Raw genomic sequence first — 16,118 nt, 5'->3', positions numbered from 1 at the left:
AATCCCCGGGAGCTTCATGTTTAAGCGGCATCTCAGGCGGTGGTGGAAGAGTTCTCAGCTCCGCGATATATGAAAATATCAACGATCGGTGCAATACAGATCAGAAGCCTTGAAGAAGGCCACCGATATGTTTGAGTTCCCTAATCCCACCAGAACTAGCACTGTTGTGCGCTTTGGATAGTAACTTCTATAACATACCTAATGATGCTATACCATCAAGATTAGCATCAGGTCTCTGCCGTGGAGCATAACTCTGGACTTGAGAACCCGCAAAGGACCAACGTGGCGAAAGACTCAACGGGTGGTAGTCACTGTCGCCTAGTGCTAATCTAGAGCAGATGTAAGGCGTCGCACAACGGGTTCCTTCACACAACGTGTTGAGCCGAGTTGTCCATGCGCGAGATGGCGGGACTAGATGTAAGATTCTATACGTCTGGGCAAGACAAAAGCAAACTGGAAGGGATCGAGCCACCAGTTTGCATTGGGTTCAAGTAGGAACTCTCAAAGACGGCGAACCAGTCTTCCTCTGCAGCTCACCCCTGTGCATGGCAGCCGGTGGACTCGTCTCGTAGCCATTGACCCTCAGGCTTTGCGCTCTGGTACTGGCACTCGAGTTGGAAGTAGCGGTGGACATCATACTGAGCCTCTGATTCGGTACAGGTACAGCCTTAGCCCTTTGCACTGGGAGAGCTGGATTCTCATCGTAAGCGAGATACTTGGACAGCCTTGTAGGAGTGGAGATGCTTCTCGGGCTTTCCGCTTTCTCGGACTTGACCTGCCGTCCTCGTGAAGGACTCCGGCCGCTGAGTGGACTGTGCATCCGCAATGGGGTGTCGGAGCCCCAAAGATCTTCAGTAAGCAGAGCCCGCTCGTCCACAGGCGAGTCCGCAGCCGAATAGCTGTGTGCACGTATCATATTGTCTGGACGCCCGACGCTTTGCGTGTTAGCAGAACTCGATGCAATCCTCTCTTTCACTGGACCTCTTTTGCCCATGCTGGTCCTGAGACCTTCGAGCCACCACTCCCAGGCAGGTACTTCAATGCCATCGAAGAACACCACCACCGTATCCCCTTTGTCCTTGCCAGAGTAATAACTCCAATCCTTATCAGTCAACTTGTCTGTCCAGTCCAAGTCGCCTCCGAGCTCGCCCATCATATTCGCTTTCGCCTTCACGCTCATGTTGGCTTCTTTGTCCTTATCTTCCCACGCGTTGATGCTACAGCTCGGAGATGTGTAAGTCCTAGTAATAATGCGTAGACCATGGCGTCGAAGCTGAGGACCGTGGGAGGAGGAGAGAAGAGCTTTGTTGGCACTGAGCCATGATTGGAAGAGAGTCTCGTCGTTGTATGAGGTTAGAGTGATTGGTTTCTGGGCGATGAGGACGGCACCAAAGCTATCCTTCGATTTGTATTTGATGCGGGCATCAGCACCGACAGGGAGAGTGCTACTGAGAGAAGGAAAGGGGTCAGCGCGTCGATTTATAGATACATGGCAGGATTCCTAGCACTGCCGTGCTTGTAAAGGAGGGTCAATCTCACGGCGTGTTTCCGCTCGCATCTACAGTCCACTGCCTCACACCTTGGCTAGTTCGAGGCCTCCACTCAATGCCTAGCTGCTCCATCTTCCTCGGCGCACGCTTGAGTGGTTTGAATTCATGCCCACTGCTGACGTTCAAGCCTCCACCAGTGGCATCAGCTTGCATGCTTCCGTCCGACTCTTGCCAAGTAATGTTGGCGATATGATTCCACCTTCCATCCTTCTCTAGGTAACCCACGCATGGCGGATTCATATCTCCTGCTGAGATTGGTTCTACGCACATTTCGGGGTCAGCATTCCCTCTTAAAGATAAATGATTGAGTTACAAGACAAGTCGCGTGAGCAGAGCAGGTCAATTGCTCCGTAAACATGTCTTGCCGCTTAATTTCAATACCAAATAGGAAGGATCTTCTACGAAATGTACGTACGGAAAAGTGCAACACCGCATCCAAAGTGCTGCATATTCTTCGCGTACTGGACGCCCAGGGTGTCACCCCGTGGTGCCATTCTCGCGGCGACAGAGATGATGAGGACTGAGAATGTTGTATATGCTTCATGTTGGAAAGAGGTCCAGGGTTCTTGGAATGGGCGTTGGACTGTGGTACTGCTGGCCTCTCACGGCTGAGGCTGAACAAGGGTCATTCTGGGCCGTCAGCGGTCGGCCTGAGGCAGAACCAGCACGCTTTGTCAAGGGGACCCAATCAAGGTATGGGGAAGCGCACATGTCGTGTAATCAATTGCGGCGGGCAACATTGAAACCTAGTGACCACTTGGGACTCGCATACCAAAAGAGTCATTCAACCAATTTACCAGTCATGTTAAATCCGAGCCCTACATCTAGTCCCGATTAGTCGAAGCGCGTCGCGTCTGCAACCTCGGACTTTGCTCACAAGAGACTCAGTATTCATATTCCCGTACTTCCCATCGCCAAAATGGCTGAGGATGATGAGAACCCTCTATTGCAACCTCCTTCGTGAGTGTTAATCTACTTCAGTATCTATATGTCCATTGCTGACAGCACGAAAGGGAAGAGGAGTACCCTACTATTGAACGGCAACTCTCCTCCTACAACCCTCTTCAAACGTTCCACCTAGCCAAAGGTGATCAAAAGCACTACCAACAGCAGTATGGCGATATGTATTTTTTGCGATTAGCGGAGCTGAAGCCCGCTGTGGAAGAGATTGCTGCGGAAGCATGGAGTGATATAGTGGTAGGTGTCCCCCACCAAATATCAGATACACAGTCTCTGATGTCGTGTCCATTTCAGATAGCGGGGGAAAGCGTCAGGCGCGTCGACCGGGTTCTGGATGTAAGACAGGGCGAGCTTTGCTGGGTTGCTGGAACAGTCTATATGGATATGCCATTGAAACCCAATATTCTAGACGACATATCCAAAGACGTACGTGCTCGTTGGCAGAGGATGCGCCTCCGTGTTCACACTTTTCTAGCATTGGATCTCAGCCCCTCCACCGCGCGAGAAATACCTGTCTCCTACAGGCCAAGACCAAACCATGCTTGAAGATGAGTCAGGGCGGTTAAGGCTAATTGGAACGCCCTTGCAAATATCTATGCTGGTAACAGGTTGTATTATAGCAGTCATGGGAACGGAGAATGCAAATGGTGATTTCGAAGTTATGGACATGAAAGTACCGGATCTCCCTCGGCAACCACAGCGATGGGAACGCGATGACGGCTCAGCTATCTTGGCTAATGGCGGAGGGAAGTCGGAAAGGAAAGAGCGGAAAGAACGTAAAGCAGGGGGGAAGGTGGCCATAGTCAGCGGTCTGGGGATCAACGGCGAAGAAGGCGATACCTTGACTCTGGATCTCCTCATGGAATACCTTCTGGGCGAGGCATGTGGCCAATCGACTCAGCACGAGGTTGGAAAGATCTCGCGACTCATCATAGCCGGCAACTCAATCAGTGAAGGCATGCCATTAGATTCTAGAGACGAGCTTACGGACAAAAAGTCAAGCAAGAAGTACGGCTACGACTCTTCCGCCTACAATCCCGCCCCGACCGTGCGTCTTGATGAGTTCTTGGCCAGTCTTCTACCCTCCATACCCATCACGCTTCTGCCCGGGGGAAGTGACCCAGCAAATCTTTCGCTACCGCAGCAGCCAATACATCCCGCCATGTTTCCACATAGCAGAGCCTATACGCCAATGCCAGGATCGCAGGGGCCAGGATGGTTTGACAGCGTCACAAACCCGTGGGAAGGCGATGTGGATGGCTGGAGATTGATGGGAAATGGGGGCCAACCAATTGACGATGTGTTCAAGTACGTGGAGGGAGACGAGCGGTTGGAGATGATGGAAAACCTCCTAAGATGGAGATGTGGAGCTCCTACTGCGCCAGATACACTATGTAAGCTTCCACATAGTTCTTGAGACGCTGATGCTGATGGACGATAATTCAGGGTGCTACCCTTTTCAGGACAAGGACCAGTTCGTCATCGGAGAGTGTCCGCATGTCTATTTCGTGGGCAGCCAGCCAGCCTTCGAAACGGCCGTCATTGATGGCCCAGTGGGGCAATCAGTACGACTGATCGCTGTGCCGAAATTCAAAGAGACGGGAGAAGTAGTTCTGCTCGATATGGATACTCTGGAAGTTGAGACTGTCAAGTTTGAAGTTTTCAACGAGACATGACGAAATTATCCACCCTCACATCTTTATGATCATCGGCCTCTCCAGCGCCCGTTCTTGATGGACTAGCACCAGCAGCAAGCCTGAACACGGCAACAGTTTGACCCTCCGCAAGCTCAGGCTTAAAGTTTCACATTCCCCTCCGCAGACTGACCTTCGCAAAAAGGAAACTAGAGATAGGAGGAGCCTATGCAGGACAATAAATAAAAACGAGAGGTCACAGAGGAGCGGAGAACCTGATAGTATGCCGATCAGAGATGTTGATGGCTGAAGGATCCCGGCGCCTGCCGCAAGAGAGGAGATTGGTGAAGGCGAAGAGCAGATCGAGATTCAATAATGTTGATGCATGTAATTGTCCCCTTCCCGCAAGGAAGACCTGTTGATCTATGCACGAGGACCCCTCGATAGCTTACTTGATTGCATGCGTCCATTGAATGCTATGATTGCTTCCACGTCGTGCCCTTCAAATGCTATCTCTTAGACTCACGCGGACCGAGTCCGCCGCAAGATCATATTCACGCACTTCTACCTTCTCATGCCACCCTCTTCCCCTTCTTGTTCTTCTTCGGCACGTCCGTCATCGTAAGGGCTATATTACTCAAGCTAGTCAGCCCTCCGTACACATTTCCACAGTACTGTTGAGCGCCCCGTTCCTCCACTGCTCCACCTGTTCTTCTCACGCGATGTTCACGTACCCGGGGGTAAACTCTGCTTCAACTTATCCGCCTTTTCCGAATCCTTCAACACCAACGTGTACAAGAAGCGGTGACATCGGACCTTGAACTTGATCTGGTGGGCGTTGCGCTTTATGTGTCCGGCTATAGTGGATCCAGAGTCAGCATGCCACCTCCCTCTATAGCGACACTGTATGGGAGAGGCTTACACTTGGCATCCTTGCGTCGGCAGATCTCGATGAACTGCTTGATGTCTGAAACTTCACGAGGCATGATGGGCGAAGCGTGAGGGAGACGTTGGCGCGTCGTTGTCGTGGTCGTGGTTTTCGAGGTGGAATTTTGGTGGGAGGCTTAAGCGAGGAGGGATCGCCCATAGCGAGGCTTTACGCCACGTGGCTCAGCCGCGCGCGCGCTTTCAAGGCATCAAGCATCCGGACTGATATTTGGCATGTCACTGCTTTTTTACAATTTCTGCATTTTTATTTGCTTGAACGATCCTGCCAGACTCTACTGCACGAGCTCCATCTGAGATTGCTGTCCGAACTGCTCAATAAGACAACAACAAGATGCCTACGCCACTCGACAGAGCGATGCAGTCGCGCAACGCATTTTTTGGTACGTCTCTGAAGAGGGAGAGTCACATCTTATCCAGATTAACACCACAATAGCGTTCGCTGGTATAGTTACCGCAGTATCAGCATGGTCAATTTGGGGCGGCGAGATGTTCCCCGGAGAGAAAGACCCAGTTGGAGGTCAGGATGCTAGGTAGACGTTACATAGGTCGCTGTCAACTGACACTATTGCTAGATCCATCAAAGTGGGCAGACTCAGAGCTCAAGCGGTGGTTGGAAGTGGTCAGAGCTTTCTTTCAGATTTAGTCTGTTTTTGCTATCTTTACCGTGCAAAAGCTGATTGTTGTTGGCTCGAAGAGGGGACTGCTTCCTGATAAGAAAGCCACCAGAGAGGACCTTCTGGAGCGAGTGAAGGCGAACATGAGGCCACCACCGCGGACTTGAATCGGAAGTGGATTGCTGCTATGGCGTGCGTGTTGCCTGCCGTGGCCCCAGCGTTGGGAATCATTCCCTGTACTACTAGGCTCATTGATCCTGGCGACGTTGAACGTTAGGCATAATCCTCGACCAAATTGCATTATGACACTCACTTGATGCTTTGTTCTAATCGCTGCCTTTGACCCATCCTTGGACCCCTCCGGACACATTTGCCCGCAAGTGTTCATTTGGGCTTCAAAAGGGGCCTTTCGACTGTCCCAGCCCGCGCACGCTCTTGCTTCAACAATCATACTACTAGTCTAAAGTTCTGACTCTGAATCAGCCATCCTTTGATACGCTTCCCCCGAGTATTCGTTGCCGCGGCCGGGTTCGGTATGAGCACAAAGTTCTCGCTAAATCCTCTGATAGCTGCAGCACGAGGTTCCCCGAACTTGACATGACCACTGACAGTCACCAGTATCGTCATATTCTTCCCAGATGCGGGCGAGCTGCCTTGAGTCCCTTCCGCAACGTAGTGCGGGTTCACTACCTGACAGTCGTAGTCCTGGATCTCGTAGCGGGCTTCTGGCATTTGTTCTTGGAACAGCGTCTGCATCGCTGTCGGGTCTGATATGATATTCCCGTTGTAGACGATTACGGGTAGTGGTTTCCCGTCGGGCATGGCGGATGCGGGCATATAGAATGAGGCTACGTCGGCTCGCGAGGAGCTGAGGGTGGGGTAATAAGTATCCACAAACATTCCGGCTGCTGAAAAGACATTCAGTCGGTGCAATAAGGCATCGCGAAGGTCCGGAAATTCTGACAAACCTTCCGTCGAGATCTTTGTAGCTGTATCGGCAGTCAATGTCGCCATGGTTGCGGTAATCGAAGGAATTGTTTGTCTAGGATGACAGGATTTCGCAGCCGGTTTCGAAAAGAAATATCGTCTGCATTGAAGGGGAAGTCAAAGAGACAAAGCGAACCTTTGAGCCCTGAAGAGATAAAAGTAGAACACGCGCGTTTGGCGCCTAAGCGCAACTTTGAGGTCTTCGCGGTTTGGGGCGACAAAAGATCAGATTACTATGAGATCAAGGCTCGCCAATGCTCTGGTAGCTAAACCATTTGGACAGTCTCGAGGATGGGTATGCAAGAAATGCTTTATCCAATCAAAAAGTCGTTGGCAGTCCTCCGCGCAAGGGAGTACTGCATTCGAAAACAAACCCTACTATATTACAAGCCCCATATTCTACGTTAATGCGGGTAAAGCTCCCCAAGCTCAGGGAAAAGATCACAAGAACACTGATATGTCCTGCAGAACCTCACATCGGTCACCTTTACACACTCGTCTTGACGGATATCCTGAAGAGATGGCATGTCTTGTTAGGCAGAAAATCTATACTCGTCACGGGAACAGACGAGCATGGAATGAAAGTATGCTGGAGGTCTCCTTGTAATTAGTAAAGCCATAGTTCATGCTGTGTCTAGGTCCAACAGGCAGCTGCAAAGGCAGGGAAAGAAGTGCGAGCGTTCTGCGACGAGGCCTACAAGCCATTCCAGGTCGGTCTACTCTGGGAGGCTGGTACTTTGTACATCAGTTGAAGTTCTGCAGGCCCTAGCGAAAGAAGCACATATAGACTATGATCATTTCATACGGACCTCCGAGCCTGATCATAGGTTTGCTGTACAACATTTTTGGGTCCGTAACGTTCCCAAGGATCGACATGCACCAGCTGACAATCACGAAGCTCTTGCTCAGAGAACGAGGTTGGATCTATGCCAAGAAACACGAGGGATGGTATTCGGTCAGCGATGAGACATTCTATCCACAGTCCGCCGTACAACTAGCTCTCGACCCGGCCACGGGACGAAAGTTCATGGTATGATCGTACCCTGCGACATGATTGATCATAGCTGAGCTCTTGCAGGCATCGAAAGAGACTAGGAAAGAAGTAGAATGGACCTCAGAAAATAACTACCATTTTCGCTTGTCGGCTTTCCAGACAAGGCTTCAAGAGCATTACTCAAAGAGTCATGACATGATCGTCCCGTGGACAAGGATGAAAGACGTTGAGGACGAAATCGGGAAAGGCCTCCAAGATCTTTCCATCTCTCGCCCGTCAGAAAGACTGAGTTGGGGCATCCCAGTGCCGGACGACGCGACTCAGACCATCTATGTCTGGCTTGACGCCTTGATAAATTATCTCACCAAGGCCAATTATCCTTTCCAGATCCCAGGTCAAGAGAACGCTGCTGGTTGGCCCGCAGACTGTCATGTTATAGGCAAGGACATAGTCCGATTTCATTGCATTTACTGGCCAGCCTTCCTCATGGCTCTCGACCTTCCTCTGCCCAAGCAAATTCTCACCCACGCGCATTGGACTCTCGGAAACGAGAAGATGTCTAAATCTACAGGTATGGTGGTCAATCCCTTTTTTGCCATCAATCGCTTCGGCGTCGACTGCATGCGCTACTATCTCGCCCTCAATGGTGGCATCAAGAACGATTCCAGCTACGACAATTCGTTCATTGTAGCACGCTATAAGAGAGGACTTCAAAGCGGCCTTGGCAACTTAGTCAGTCGCGTCACTCGAGGCAAAGGCTGGGATGTAAGGCGAGCGGTGAAGAATAGCGACAAGCATATCGAACGGCTCGATGAGCAGCTCAGTCTCAAGCTGAGCAAATTAAGAGATATGGTGTTCCGGTGCATGAGTGAGCCAGATCCTCGAGAAGGGCTGCACACGATAATGAAAGTAGTCCATGATGTATGTATCTCGCCTTTGAGCCTCCTGTTTCAGACTGATCCTTTCGCAGACGAATGCATACATGCAATCCAGCGCGCCGTGGAATCTTTGCGAGCCTGAAAAGCAAGAGCAACTAGACTGCGTCATCTACCTTTGCGCGGAATCGCTTCGGATCTGCGGTATTTTGCTTCAGCCCTACATGCCAGCGAAGATGAAGCAGCTCCTGGACATGCTAGGTGTGGCTGAGGATGCGCGGATGTGGGTAGATGCAGACCTAGGAAAAGACCAGGACTACGGAGAGCCGAAGGATGAGATTGGCAAGGAAACTGAGATGCTGTTCCCGCCTTTGAATAGTCAGTTCTGAGAAGAATGTACAGTGTAGTTTCAGGCTCTGCGCCTTTGAATCCTTCCTTATGCATCTGGTCTCCCACCGTTTTACCCTTCAGGAAATCCCGTGAACAATTGGACGATGTGTTGGCAGAATCTCAGATCCCAATTATTTTTGTCCATTATTTAGTGACATAGACAGCACTCCCCAGACTCCAGAGACAAACGAAATCTATATCCAAGCATATACGATGGAGATGACAAAAACAGCGAATTGACAGTTTATTGACCCATTATCCAACCCGATCTAAACCCTCCAATCTCAGGACCTCCTCGACGCATCCGTTCTCGCCAGCGATCTCTGGACCTCTTCCAGGATGGCTTTGGCAACGGGTGGCGGTACTGCATTGACCACTTGTTTCTTGGTAGCCGGCAACTTACCACAGAACTCGTAATCGGCAGGGAACCCTTGCAGGCAGGCCGCTTCCCTTACCGTGCACACGTACTTGCCGTTGTAGTGGTCTGGCCAGTTCTCACCGCTTGTGATCGTGTCATGACAAGGCCAATCTGGCGGGTGAGGTGGTGCCCAGTTCTCGATGGGGCGTACCCTCCTGGGATTTTGCTGAACATGATTTGGGGCGCTGTCTTCGAGGTCTTCGATAGCACCTGCAAAGGTGTTCCAAGGCTGGGAGCGCGATCCGTCGCAATAAGCGCGGTGCGAATGTGTGGGTTCGGGGAATTCAGGGAGTGGTTCTCCTCGGCTGATGCCAGGTGAGCCATGTCAGTATGTGTCTTTCGCGCAAATTGGGCTAGGCTCTGAAATGACTTACCAAGAAGCTATCATGAAAAGGCGTTTCCGCCTTTGAGGCAGGCCGAAATCCACGCATTGGATTATTCTCCAGCTGACGTTGTAGCCGATGGAGGTCAAGTCGTGCACCATTGTTGTGAAAAATTCCCGATGTTTGCTGAGAACTGCTCCCACTTGCTCGAAGGTCACGATCCTTGGCCCCACTTTTCCCACAATCTTGCCAACGTAAGTCATGCATTCGTTATCTCTTTCTCCATTCCTTGGAGAACCCCTACAAGCCAGAGTGAAACCTTGGCATGGTGGCGAAAGGTGAAGAATGTCTACTTTTGATGTTCCGTATGCATTTTCAGATTCGAGAAAACTCTCAGCTGACATTTTCTTACATGTTCCGTTACCATGATTCAGAGAGTACGTATTGATGGCGTCTCTGTCTTTGTCGAAAGCCCATTCGATACGGAGCCCGGCGTCTCTTGCCCCGATGGACATACCTCCAGCACCGCAGAATGCGTCTGCAAACGTGTAAGCTCGCAGTCCAATGCCTTGCTCCGATACTGATCGTTGAGCCGATGATATATTGAGCGCATGAGCCAAGCTCATGCCAAGATGATATGAATACTTGCGTATAGCAGGGTTGCGCGTGGCTTTCGCAATCCTGTTGCCGTTGGTGTTCGGGGCCAATATGTATCTACCTCCTGCATCTCTGCAACGTTCTTTACCGAGGTTCCTGCTTGTGGCACGCCCAAACTTTTTGGGTCGACGTCGACCGCCATCTGAGCTTTCTCTCAGCGGATCACTGTCAAGCTGGTGCTGAGAATTGGAGCAATCAGCGGCTGTGGTTCCTCCAAGAAAGGGCTCCTGGCTAGACAGCGCTATGAAGGCTTTCGGCCGCATTCGGCTTCCATCCATAATTGATTGGAAGCTTCTTTCTGGTTGCTTAGCATCCGACTTTGAGAGCTGAGCCACTAATTTCCATTGACAAACTAGAGGCCTTGGATCTATGAACATTCCCATGACTCGAGTTTGGAGGAACGATTCGGAAGCAGACTCTGAGTTGGAGAGGTCTAGATGTCGGATGCGGAGCACATCTTTGCTGTTGCCGGACCTCAGGTACCCTTCTGGCGGGGAATCATGCTCTCCTGCTGCGCAAAGCCAGACTAGTTCGCTGCCACCAAATCTCACAGGCAAGTAGTCCTCGAACTCTTCGATAGGTCTAAAGAGATGGCCCTTGAATACCACAGAAGGACTGTTCTTGGGTCTTCCGAATCCGAGCTCCGTGATCCTCAGGAAGCTGCCATCAAGAAGCTCCAAGGTTTCTCCTTTGCTGATGACAGTTCCCACCTCGAGGTCTGTGTTGGCTCCCAGATGATCGTCGTTTAAGGTGACAGATGCTTGGTGAATGTGGATAACGTTATTGGTTTTGCGTGGTCGATGACACTCATCGTCCGATTCATCATCCCCAGATAAGTTTAGGTCATCTTCCTCAGATAGGCTTGGGTGATACTCCGAATCATCATCCTCAGATGTGGCTGGCTGGTGCTCCGGCCAGTCTTCCTCAGATGAGCTTGACTGGCAATCCGATCCGTCTTCATCAGACGAGTTTGGCTGATACTGCAGTCCATCCTCCACAGGCGGAAATCCTGGCATGGCTGCTGATGGCCACTGGATTGTGGATTCTGATATCACTTCCTAGGGGTCAGTTGTCAAGTGCTCTGAATGTTGCCTCGAGGTCCCAGGGCTGTGATTGGTTGCTTTCTTTGGCGTTGAGTTATAGACTATAATTGGTCTGTCGCCGCAAAGCTATTCAACTCGGTCGTCGTCACAGACGATGACAAAAATGAGTACAAGAGCAATTGGGATCAATGACCCAGAGTGTATTAACACAGTGAGGCCTAGGAAAGGATGTACAAGTTTTACTTCGTCTCTGCTGAATGAAGAAGGACGACAACATGCGAGCAGCACAGGGCTATATGAAGGGGGCCTGCTCCTGGGTAGGAGACATGTCGTTCCTTCGAGAAAGACATGTATGAGAAACATAAAGACGCAGAAGCACTGGATGAAAGGAACGGATACAATGGCAGACACGAGACCGGTCTGTCTTGTGACTCCTGGGTGTTGAGGCTTCAAAGACATCCATATTGGAGGACTCATTCATGTATCGTCGTAGTTAGTAGACATCTGAGAATGAGAAAAATGCTCGCAGAGCGACATGTCCCACTACAGAGCCAAGCCGTATCCAGAGCTGTCAGTTGGAGCGAGGTTAGTAACCACCGGCTGGGTTTGCTGACCCTTTTAGACTTAAGACTCAGCACCCGAGCTTTGAGACAGTGACCGAACCTGGAGCTTTCGAACAAAGGCCAGAGGTCATGCAAATCACATCCAAGCCTCGCGGCTGAAACACAGTCCTGGCCTCATAGCACTGGGAAAACGAGATAAATCACTTCCTATTGTTGGTCGCAGATAAAGGAAATACCGATGAATGGTATTCAATTATAGAGTCAAGCCAAGTTAGTTGGACTATTGATGGGGTTCAAAGCATCTTGAGAAACATGCGAGAGACATCCAACATCAGGGATGTGCCAAGTGCATTGGCTTTTCCGATGTATTGGTGAGTTTCACGATCCTACGAATGGTGTTCAATCAGGGAATCAAGCCCATTTTCATTGACGTTTACATCTTGAGCAGAATGAAACCTGCCAAATGCGTCAGCGGTTAATGCCAATCTTTGGGGCTGGAGCTGGGGCTCGAAACTCGTTCAGTCAGGCAGATGTTCAGAAATTTGAACCATATCTCAAGGCTGTTGACGCTCGGGACTCATGGGAATGGGCAGCTCCTATAGAGATCATGGTTATGACTCAGGGGCTCTACAATTCTACAATCCCATAGGCCCGTAATACTTCGGAGAAGTGGACATTGGGCTGCACCAACCATGCTTTTGCGATCGCTGTTGCTTTGCGACTCAAGGCTGATTCAGAGAGTGAGGTAGACAGAGCTGGCAATGGATTATGGTGCGTAGGGCGCGCTTTCCGAAAAGAGTATAGTGTGGCATGCGGGGAGAATGTCTTTCGGTCCGCAACAGACAAGGGTGTATGGGGAGGTCAAGTTGATGCTTGTGGGCATTATGTTCTAAGAACTGTGTGCTGCCATGCAGTTGACTTCATATGGCCTCACTTTATCGCAACAATGGAAGACTTTTCTTGTACCGGTCCTGCTGGTTTACATCTTGCTTGTTCATCTCCTCCGAGATCGAAGGGCCAAAAGTCTAGAGAGGAGGTTCAGTCCTGCCGGCAGGGCATCCTTCTGCCGCATGACTACAGATGATGCTCAGGCGATATTGAAGGACTTGACTGAGTTGGAATTCCCTAAGTTCTTCGGATTCTCCATCATCTTTGCGCTTTTCAAGGTAAGAAGCCCAAATATTGTTTTGTGAAACAAAGCTCATAGATGAGGCCAACATTTGCTTACTGTGGAGTCACAGACATACGGAATACCAAGCGTGTCCTCCCTTCTCGTTGCTACTGGGCAGCTTGTAGATGTCGAAACGGCATCCAAACGAATAGCAGACACCGGAGTCCTGCTGCTAGAGTTCGCACTCAACGAGCCAACATCCGAGAGAGCCACCCAAGCAATAGCTCGCATGAACTACTTGCATGCAGGTTATCAAAAGGCTGGAAAGATCACGAACGATGATATGCTGTACACCTTAAGCTTATTCGCTTTAGAGCCGGCGAGATGGGTTAGAAAGTACGAGTGGCGAAAGTTGACGGAGCTAGAACTTTGTGCTTGCGGAACCTACTGGAAGAGCATGGGCGATGCTATGGATATATCATACTCGATCCTGCCTTCGTCAATACCTGGGTGGAAGGACGGACTACAATGGTTGGACGAGGTGGAAGCATGGAGCTTAAGATATGAGGAGGCATACATGGTCCCTGCTGTTACTAATAAACAGCTAGCTGACTCTCATTTGGAGATTATTTGCATGAATGTTCCAGCTAGATTGCTAAACCCTTGCAAGAAATTGATCTCTGTAATCCTAGGGGAAAGACTACGGACGGCCATGATGTGGGTTTGACCCGTTAGCGAATCTCAGCATAGCTGATCCCATTGCAGGTATCCTGAGTCCCCTCAGGTGTATCACACCATAATTAATGGCGTACTGGGAGTCCGAAAGCTACTGCTCCGTTATCTCGCCCTTCCTCGCCCTGAAATGATGAGGAAGCACTACATTCCCTCGGGACCAGATCAATCCACTGGACGTTACAATGCTGTCGAGTATTTATCCTATCCGTGGTATGTTGAGCCAACTTTCTCAACGCGCTGGGGCCCAAGGTCCTGGATTACTCGCCTTGTGGGTCGCAAATTACCAGGCGATGATGGAAACAAATATCTTCCTGAGGGTTGGACTCATACTGAGATCGGGCCGAAAGCTTTGAGGGGCAAAGGTATCGAATACATGGACGAGGATCGCAAACGACTAAATTCCCGAAAACGAGGTGGCTGCCCATTTGCGTTGGGCTAAGGACCGCAATCCTTGGGTGAGAAATATTACGAAGCAACTTTGCATCCGCTGGTCTTTGGATATACTATATTCAATGCTTGCTTGGACCCGCCTCCTTCTGATGAGTGTTGTCTGTTTGGGGTTACCACCCATTGGGAAAGCCGCCACCACGAGCATTCTTATGATCGACAAGATGCTACAACTGTTTAATGCTCTTGCCTGAGACAGTATGCGTTCCAGCATGATAGCAAATGGAGTCGCAAGCGCTTTATCCATTAAATTCAACTAAATACAGCACGACGAGAAAGCCCCTCGCCAATGAGTAGAATACCGAGTATGCAAGCGCGGACTCCTTGTGTGTCACGTTAGCGCTTGCGATCCACTTCAGGCTAGCGTCCTACGGGCTTCGTCCTATCACTGAACGCCCCACGTCTCCATCTGGAAATTCCACAGCTCAGCCTCATCAAAAGCAATTTTTTATTTCTGTCATCGACTTCAGGAAATGCTCCGCTGGTTATCAGAGGAGACATGCTTCAGACTACTTTATTGTCTTTTGTCGGCCCCATGTATAGGACACGCACAGTATGGCCAATCTGACTTATATACCCACACTTCTTGCATCTGTACAGAGCTACAATGCCTCGAAGAATGGCGACCGAGTCATGAAAGGCTGGGTGGATTCGCCGAACCAGCGTGGAACCATCGATATAATCTGGAGTTGCATCACAACTCTAGCCATATGCTGTTGGGTTATGTTGCACCTCAACGTTCCGGCCAAGAACGATAATCTCTGGACTTTGTTTCTTCGAAGGGCAAGGTGGCTCATGCTTGCACTCCTGTCGCCCGAGCTGGTCATGCTTTTCGCGTGTGGGCAATGGGCTTCAGCCCAAAGGTCCGTTGCTGACATGCATTCCTTGGGCTACCAAAATTGGACAATGATACACGCATTCTACGCCGACATGGGAGGCTTTTTGCTCCATCCGCCAGACTGTAAATCGTTCCCTATCACTGCAAAGCAGGTCCATTACCTTGTCCAGCAACGCTATCTACCAGTGCCGAAAATCACAGGGAAAGAGATCTGGGACAAGAGCAAAGCAGACATGTTCGCGAAGACTGTCGCAGGTTTCCAGGCAGCCTGGCTTGTGGCGCAAGTCATAGCACGTGGGATCAAGCACCTCTCGGTCACACTCCTGGAATTGTCCACAGTAGCTCTCATTACCTGTACTGGAGCGGCGCTGTTGTTCTGGTTCAACAAACCCTTGAACGTCGAGACACCCACGGATCTTAAGCTCGAATTCAGCGTCGCCGAAATCCTCGTGCGGGCAGGAGACACGGCCGAAGCTCCATTCCATGACACACCCCTCGATTTCGTTGAAGGCAACCTCTACACTTCGGGTCAAATGCCTTTTGCCAGCTGTTGGGGTGTTCAGGAACGTCCACTTCCACGAATCCCAAACGATCGCGATTCCAGATTGCACAGCTTGCGAATCATCCTCATCGTCGCTGTTCCAACTGCAAGTTTTTCCCTCCTCCACCTTATTGGATGGAACTTCGATTTCCCGACCAGAGAAGAACAGATGATGTGGCGATGGACCTGCATCTCTATGGGTATCATACTGGGAATAGGATGTTTTGCCGAGGCCATTAGTATCGTTTGGGACGGCTACACGACGTCGGCACTTACAAATCTTGGCGGGTATAAGCTACGGTGGCCTAGTAATCTCTTATTCTTTATACCAGGGTTTCTATATATGTCTGCGCGTCTCATTGTCATTGTCGAGATTGTGATAAGTCTCCGTCTTCTTCCACCTGGCTGCTTCGAGGTTGTACAGTGGTCGCAGCTTCTGCCACATTTTTAAAATGTTTATAAATTGCTGTCAACCACGTATCCCTTCGAT

The 16,118-nt window shown here is 50.3% G+C and overlaps 8 protein-coding genes across 8 annotated transcripts; 4 read left to right on the top strand and 4 right to left on the bottom strand.

Annotated features, from left to right (window-relative positions):
* Window positions 1-487: 487 nt before the first annotated feature.
* HO133_008538 (uncharacterized protein) lies at window positions 488-2,044 on the bottom strand (the record flags this gene model as incomplete). Its single annotated transcript, XM_037299404.1, has 3 exons — window positions 488-1,448; window positions 1,540-1,810; window positions 1,966-2,044. 3 exons carry the CDS (start codon window positions 2,042-2,044, stop codon window positions 488-490), a joined length of 1,311 nt encoding a protein of 436 aa, XP_037155405.1.
* Window positions 2,045-2,469: 425 nt separating this feature from the next.
* On the top strand, window positions 2,470-4,186 carry HO133_008537 (uncharacterized protein; the record flags this gene model as incomplete). The annotated part of the gene is made up of 5 exons (XM_037299403.1): window positions 2,470-2,510; window positions 2,564-2,747; window positions 2,805-2,936; window positions 2,986-3,904; window positions 3,957-4,186. The coding sequence occupies 5 exons, from the start codon at window positions 2,470-2,472 to the stop codon at window positions 4,184-4,186; spliced, it is 1,506 nt and encodes a 501-aa protein (XP_037155404.1).
* Window positions 4,187-4,716: 530 nt separating this feature from the next.
* HO133_008536 (uncharacterized protein) lies at window positions 4,717-5,130 on the bottom strand (the record flags this gene model as incomplete). The annotated part of the gene is made up of 3 exons (XM_037299402.1): window positions 4,717-4,772; window positions 4,879-5,001; window positions 5,067-5,130. 3 exons carry the CDS (start codon window positions 5,128-5,130, stop codon window positions 4,717-4,719), a joined length of 243 nt encoding a protein of 80 aa, XP_037155403.1.
* Window positions 5,131-6,153: 1,023 nt separating this feature from the next.
* HO133_008535 (uncharacterized protein) lies at window positions 6,154-6,720 on the bottom strand (the record flags this gene model as incomplete). The annotated part of the gene is made up of 1 exon (XM_037299401.1): window positions 6,154-6,720. The coding sequence occupies one exon, from the start codon at window positions 6,718-6,720 to the stop codon at window positions 6,154-6,156; it is 567 nt and encodes a 188-aa protein (XP_037155402.1).
* Window positions 6,721-7,100: 380 nt separating this feature from the next.
* Window positions 7,101-8,951, top strand: HO133_008534 (uncharacterized protein; the record flags this gene model as incomplete). The annotated part of the gene is made up of 6 exons (XM_037299400.1): window positions 7,101-7,277; window positions 7,332-7,403; window positions 7,456-7,542; window positions 7,592-7,723; window positions 7,772-8,608; window positions 8,658-8,951. The coding sequence occupies 6 exons, from the start codon at window positions 7,101-7,103 to the stop codon at window positions 8,949-8,951; spliced, it is 1,599 nt and encodes a 532-aa protein (XP_037155401.1).
* Window positions 8,952-9,236: 285 nt separating this feature from the next.
* HO133_008533 (uncharacterized protein) lies at window positions 9,237-11,366 on the bottom strand (the record flags this gene model as incomplete). Its single annotated transcript, XM_037299399.1, has 2 exons — window positions 9,237-9,675; window positions 9,745-11,366. The coding sequence occupies 2 exons, from the start codon at window positions 11,364-11,366 to the stop codon at window positions 9,237-9,239; spliced, it is 2,061 nt and encodes a 686-aa protein (XP_037155400.1).
* Window positions 11,367-13,026: 1,660 nt separating this feature from the next.
* HO133_008532 (uncharacterized protein) lies at window positions 13,027-14,241 on the top strand (the record flags this gene model as incomplete). The annotated part of the gene is made up of 3 exons (XM_037299398.1): window positions 13,027-13,122; window positions 13,198-13,647; window positions 13,852-14,241. 3 exons carry the CDS (start codon window positions 13,027-13,029, stop codon window positions 14,239-14,241), a joined length of 936 nt encoding a protein of 311 aa, XP_037155399.1.
* A 563-nt stretch (window positions 14,242-14,804) lies between these two features.
* HO133_008531 (uncharacterized protein) lies at window positions 14,805-16,079 on the top strand (the record flags this gene model as incomplete). The annotated part of the gene is made up of 1 exon (XM_037299397.1): window positions 14,805-16,079. One exon carries the CDS (start codon window positions 14,805-14,807, stop codon window positions 16,077-16,079), a length of 1,275 nt encoding a protein of 424 aa, XP_037155398.1.
* Between the last annotated feature and the right edge of the window lie 39 nt (window positions 16,080-16,118).

Source organism: Letharia lupina (assembly GCF_014066315.1).
Source record: "Letharia lupina isolate WasteWater1 chromosome Unknown contig_5, whole genome shotgun sequence".
In the NCBI taxonomy this organism is placed as follows: Eukaryota; Fungi; Ascomycota; class Lecanoromycetes; order Lecanorales; family Parmeliaceae; genus Letharia; species Letharia lupina.
This window is presented reverse-complemented; position numbering and strand designations above follow the sequence as displayed.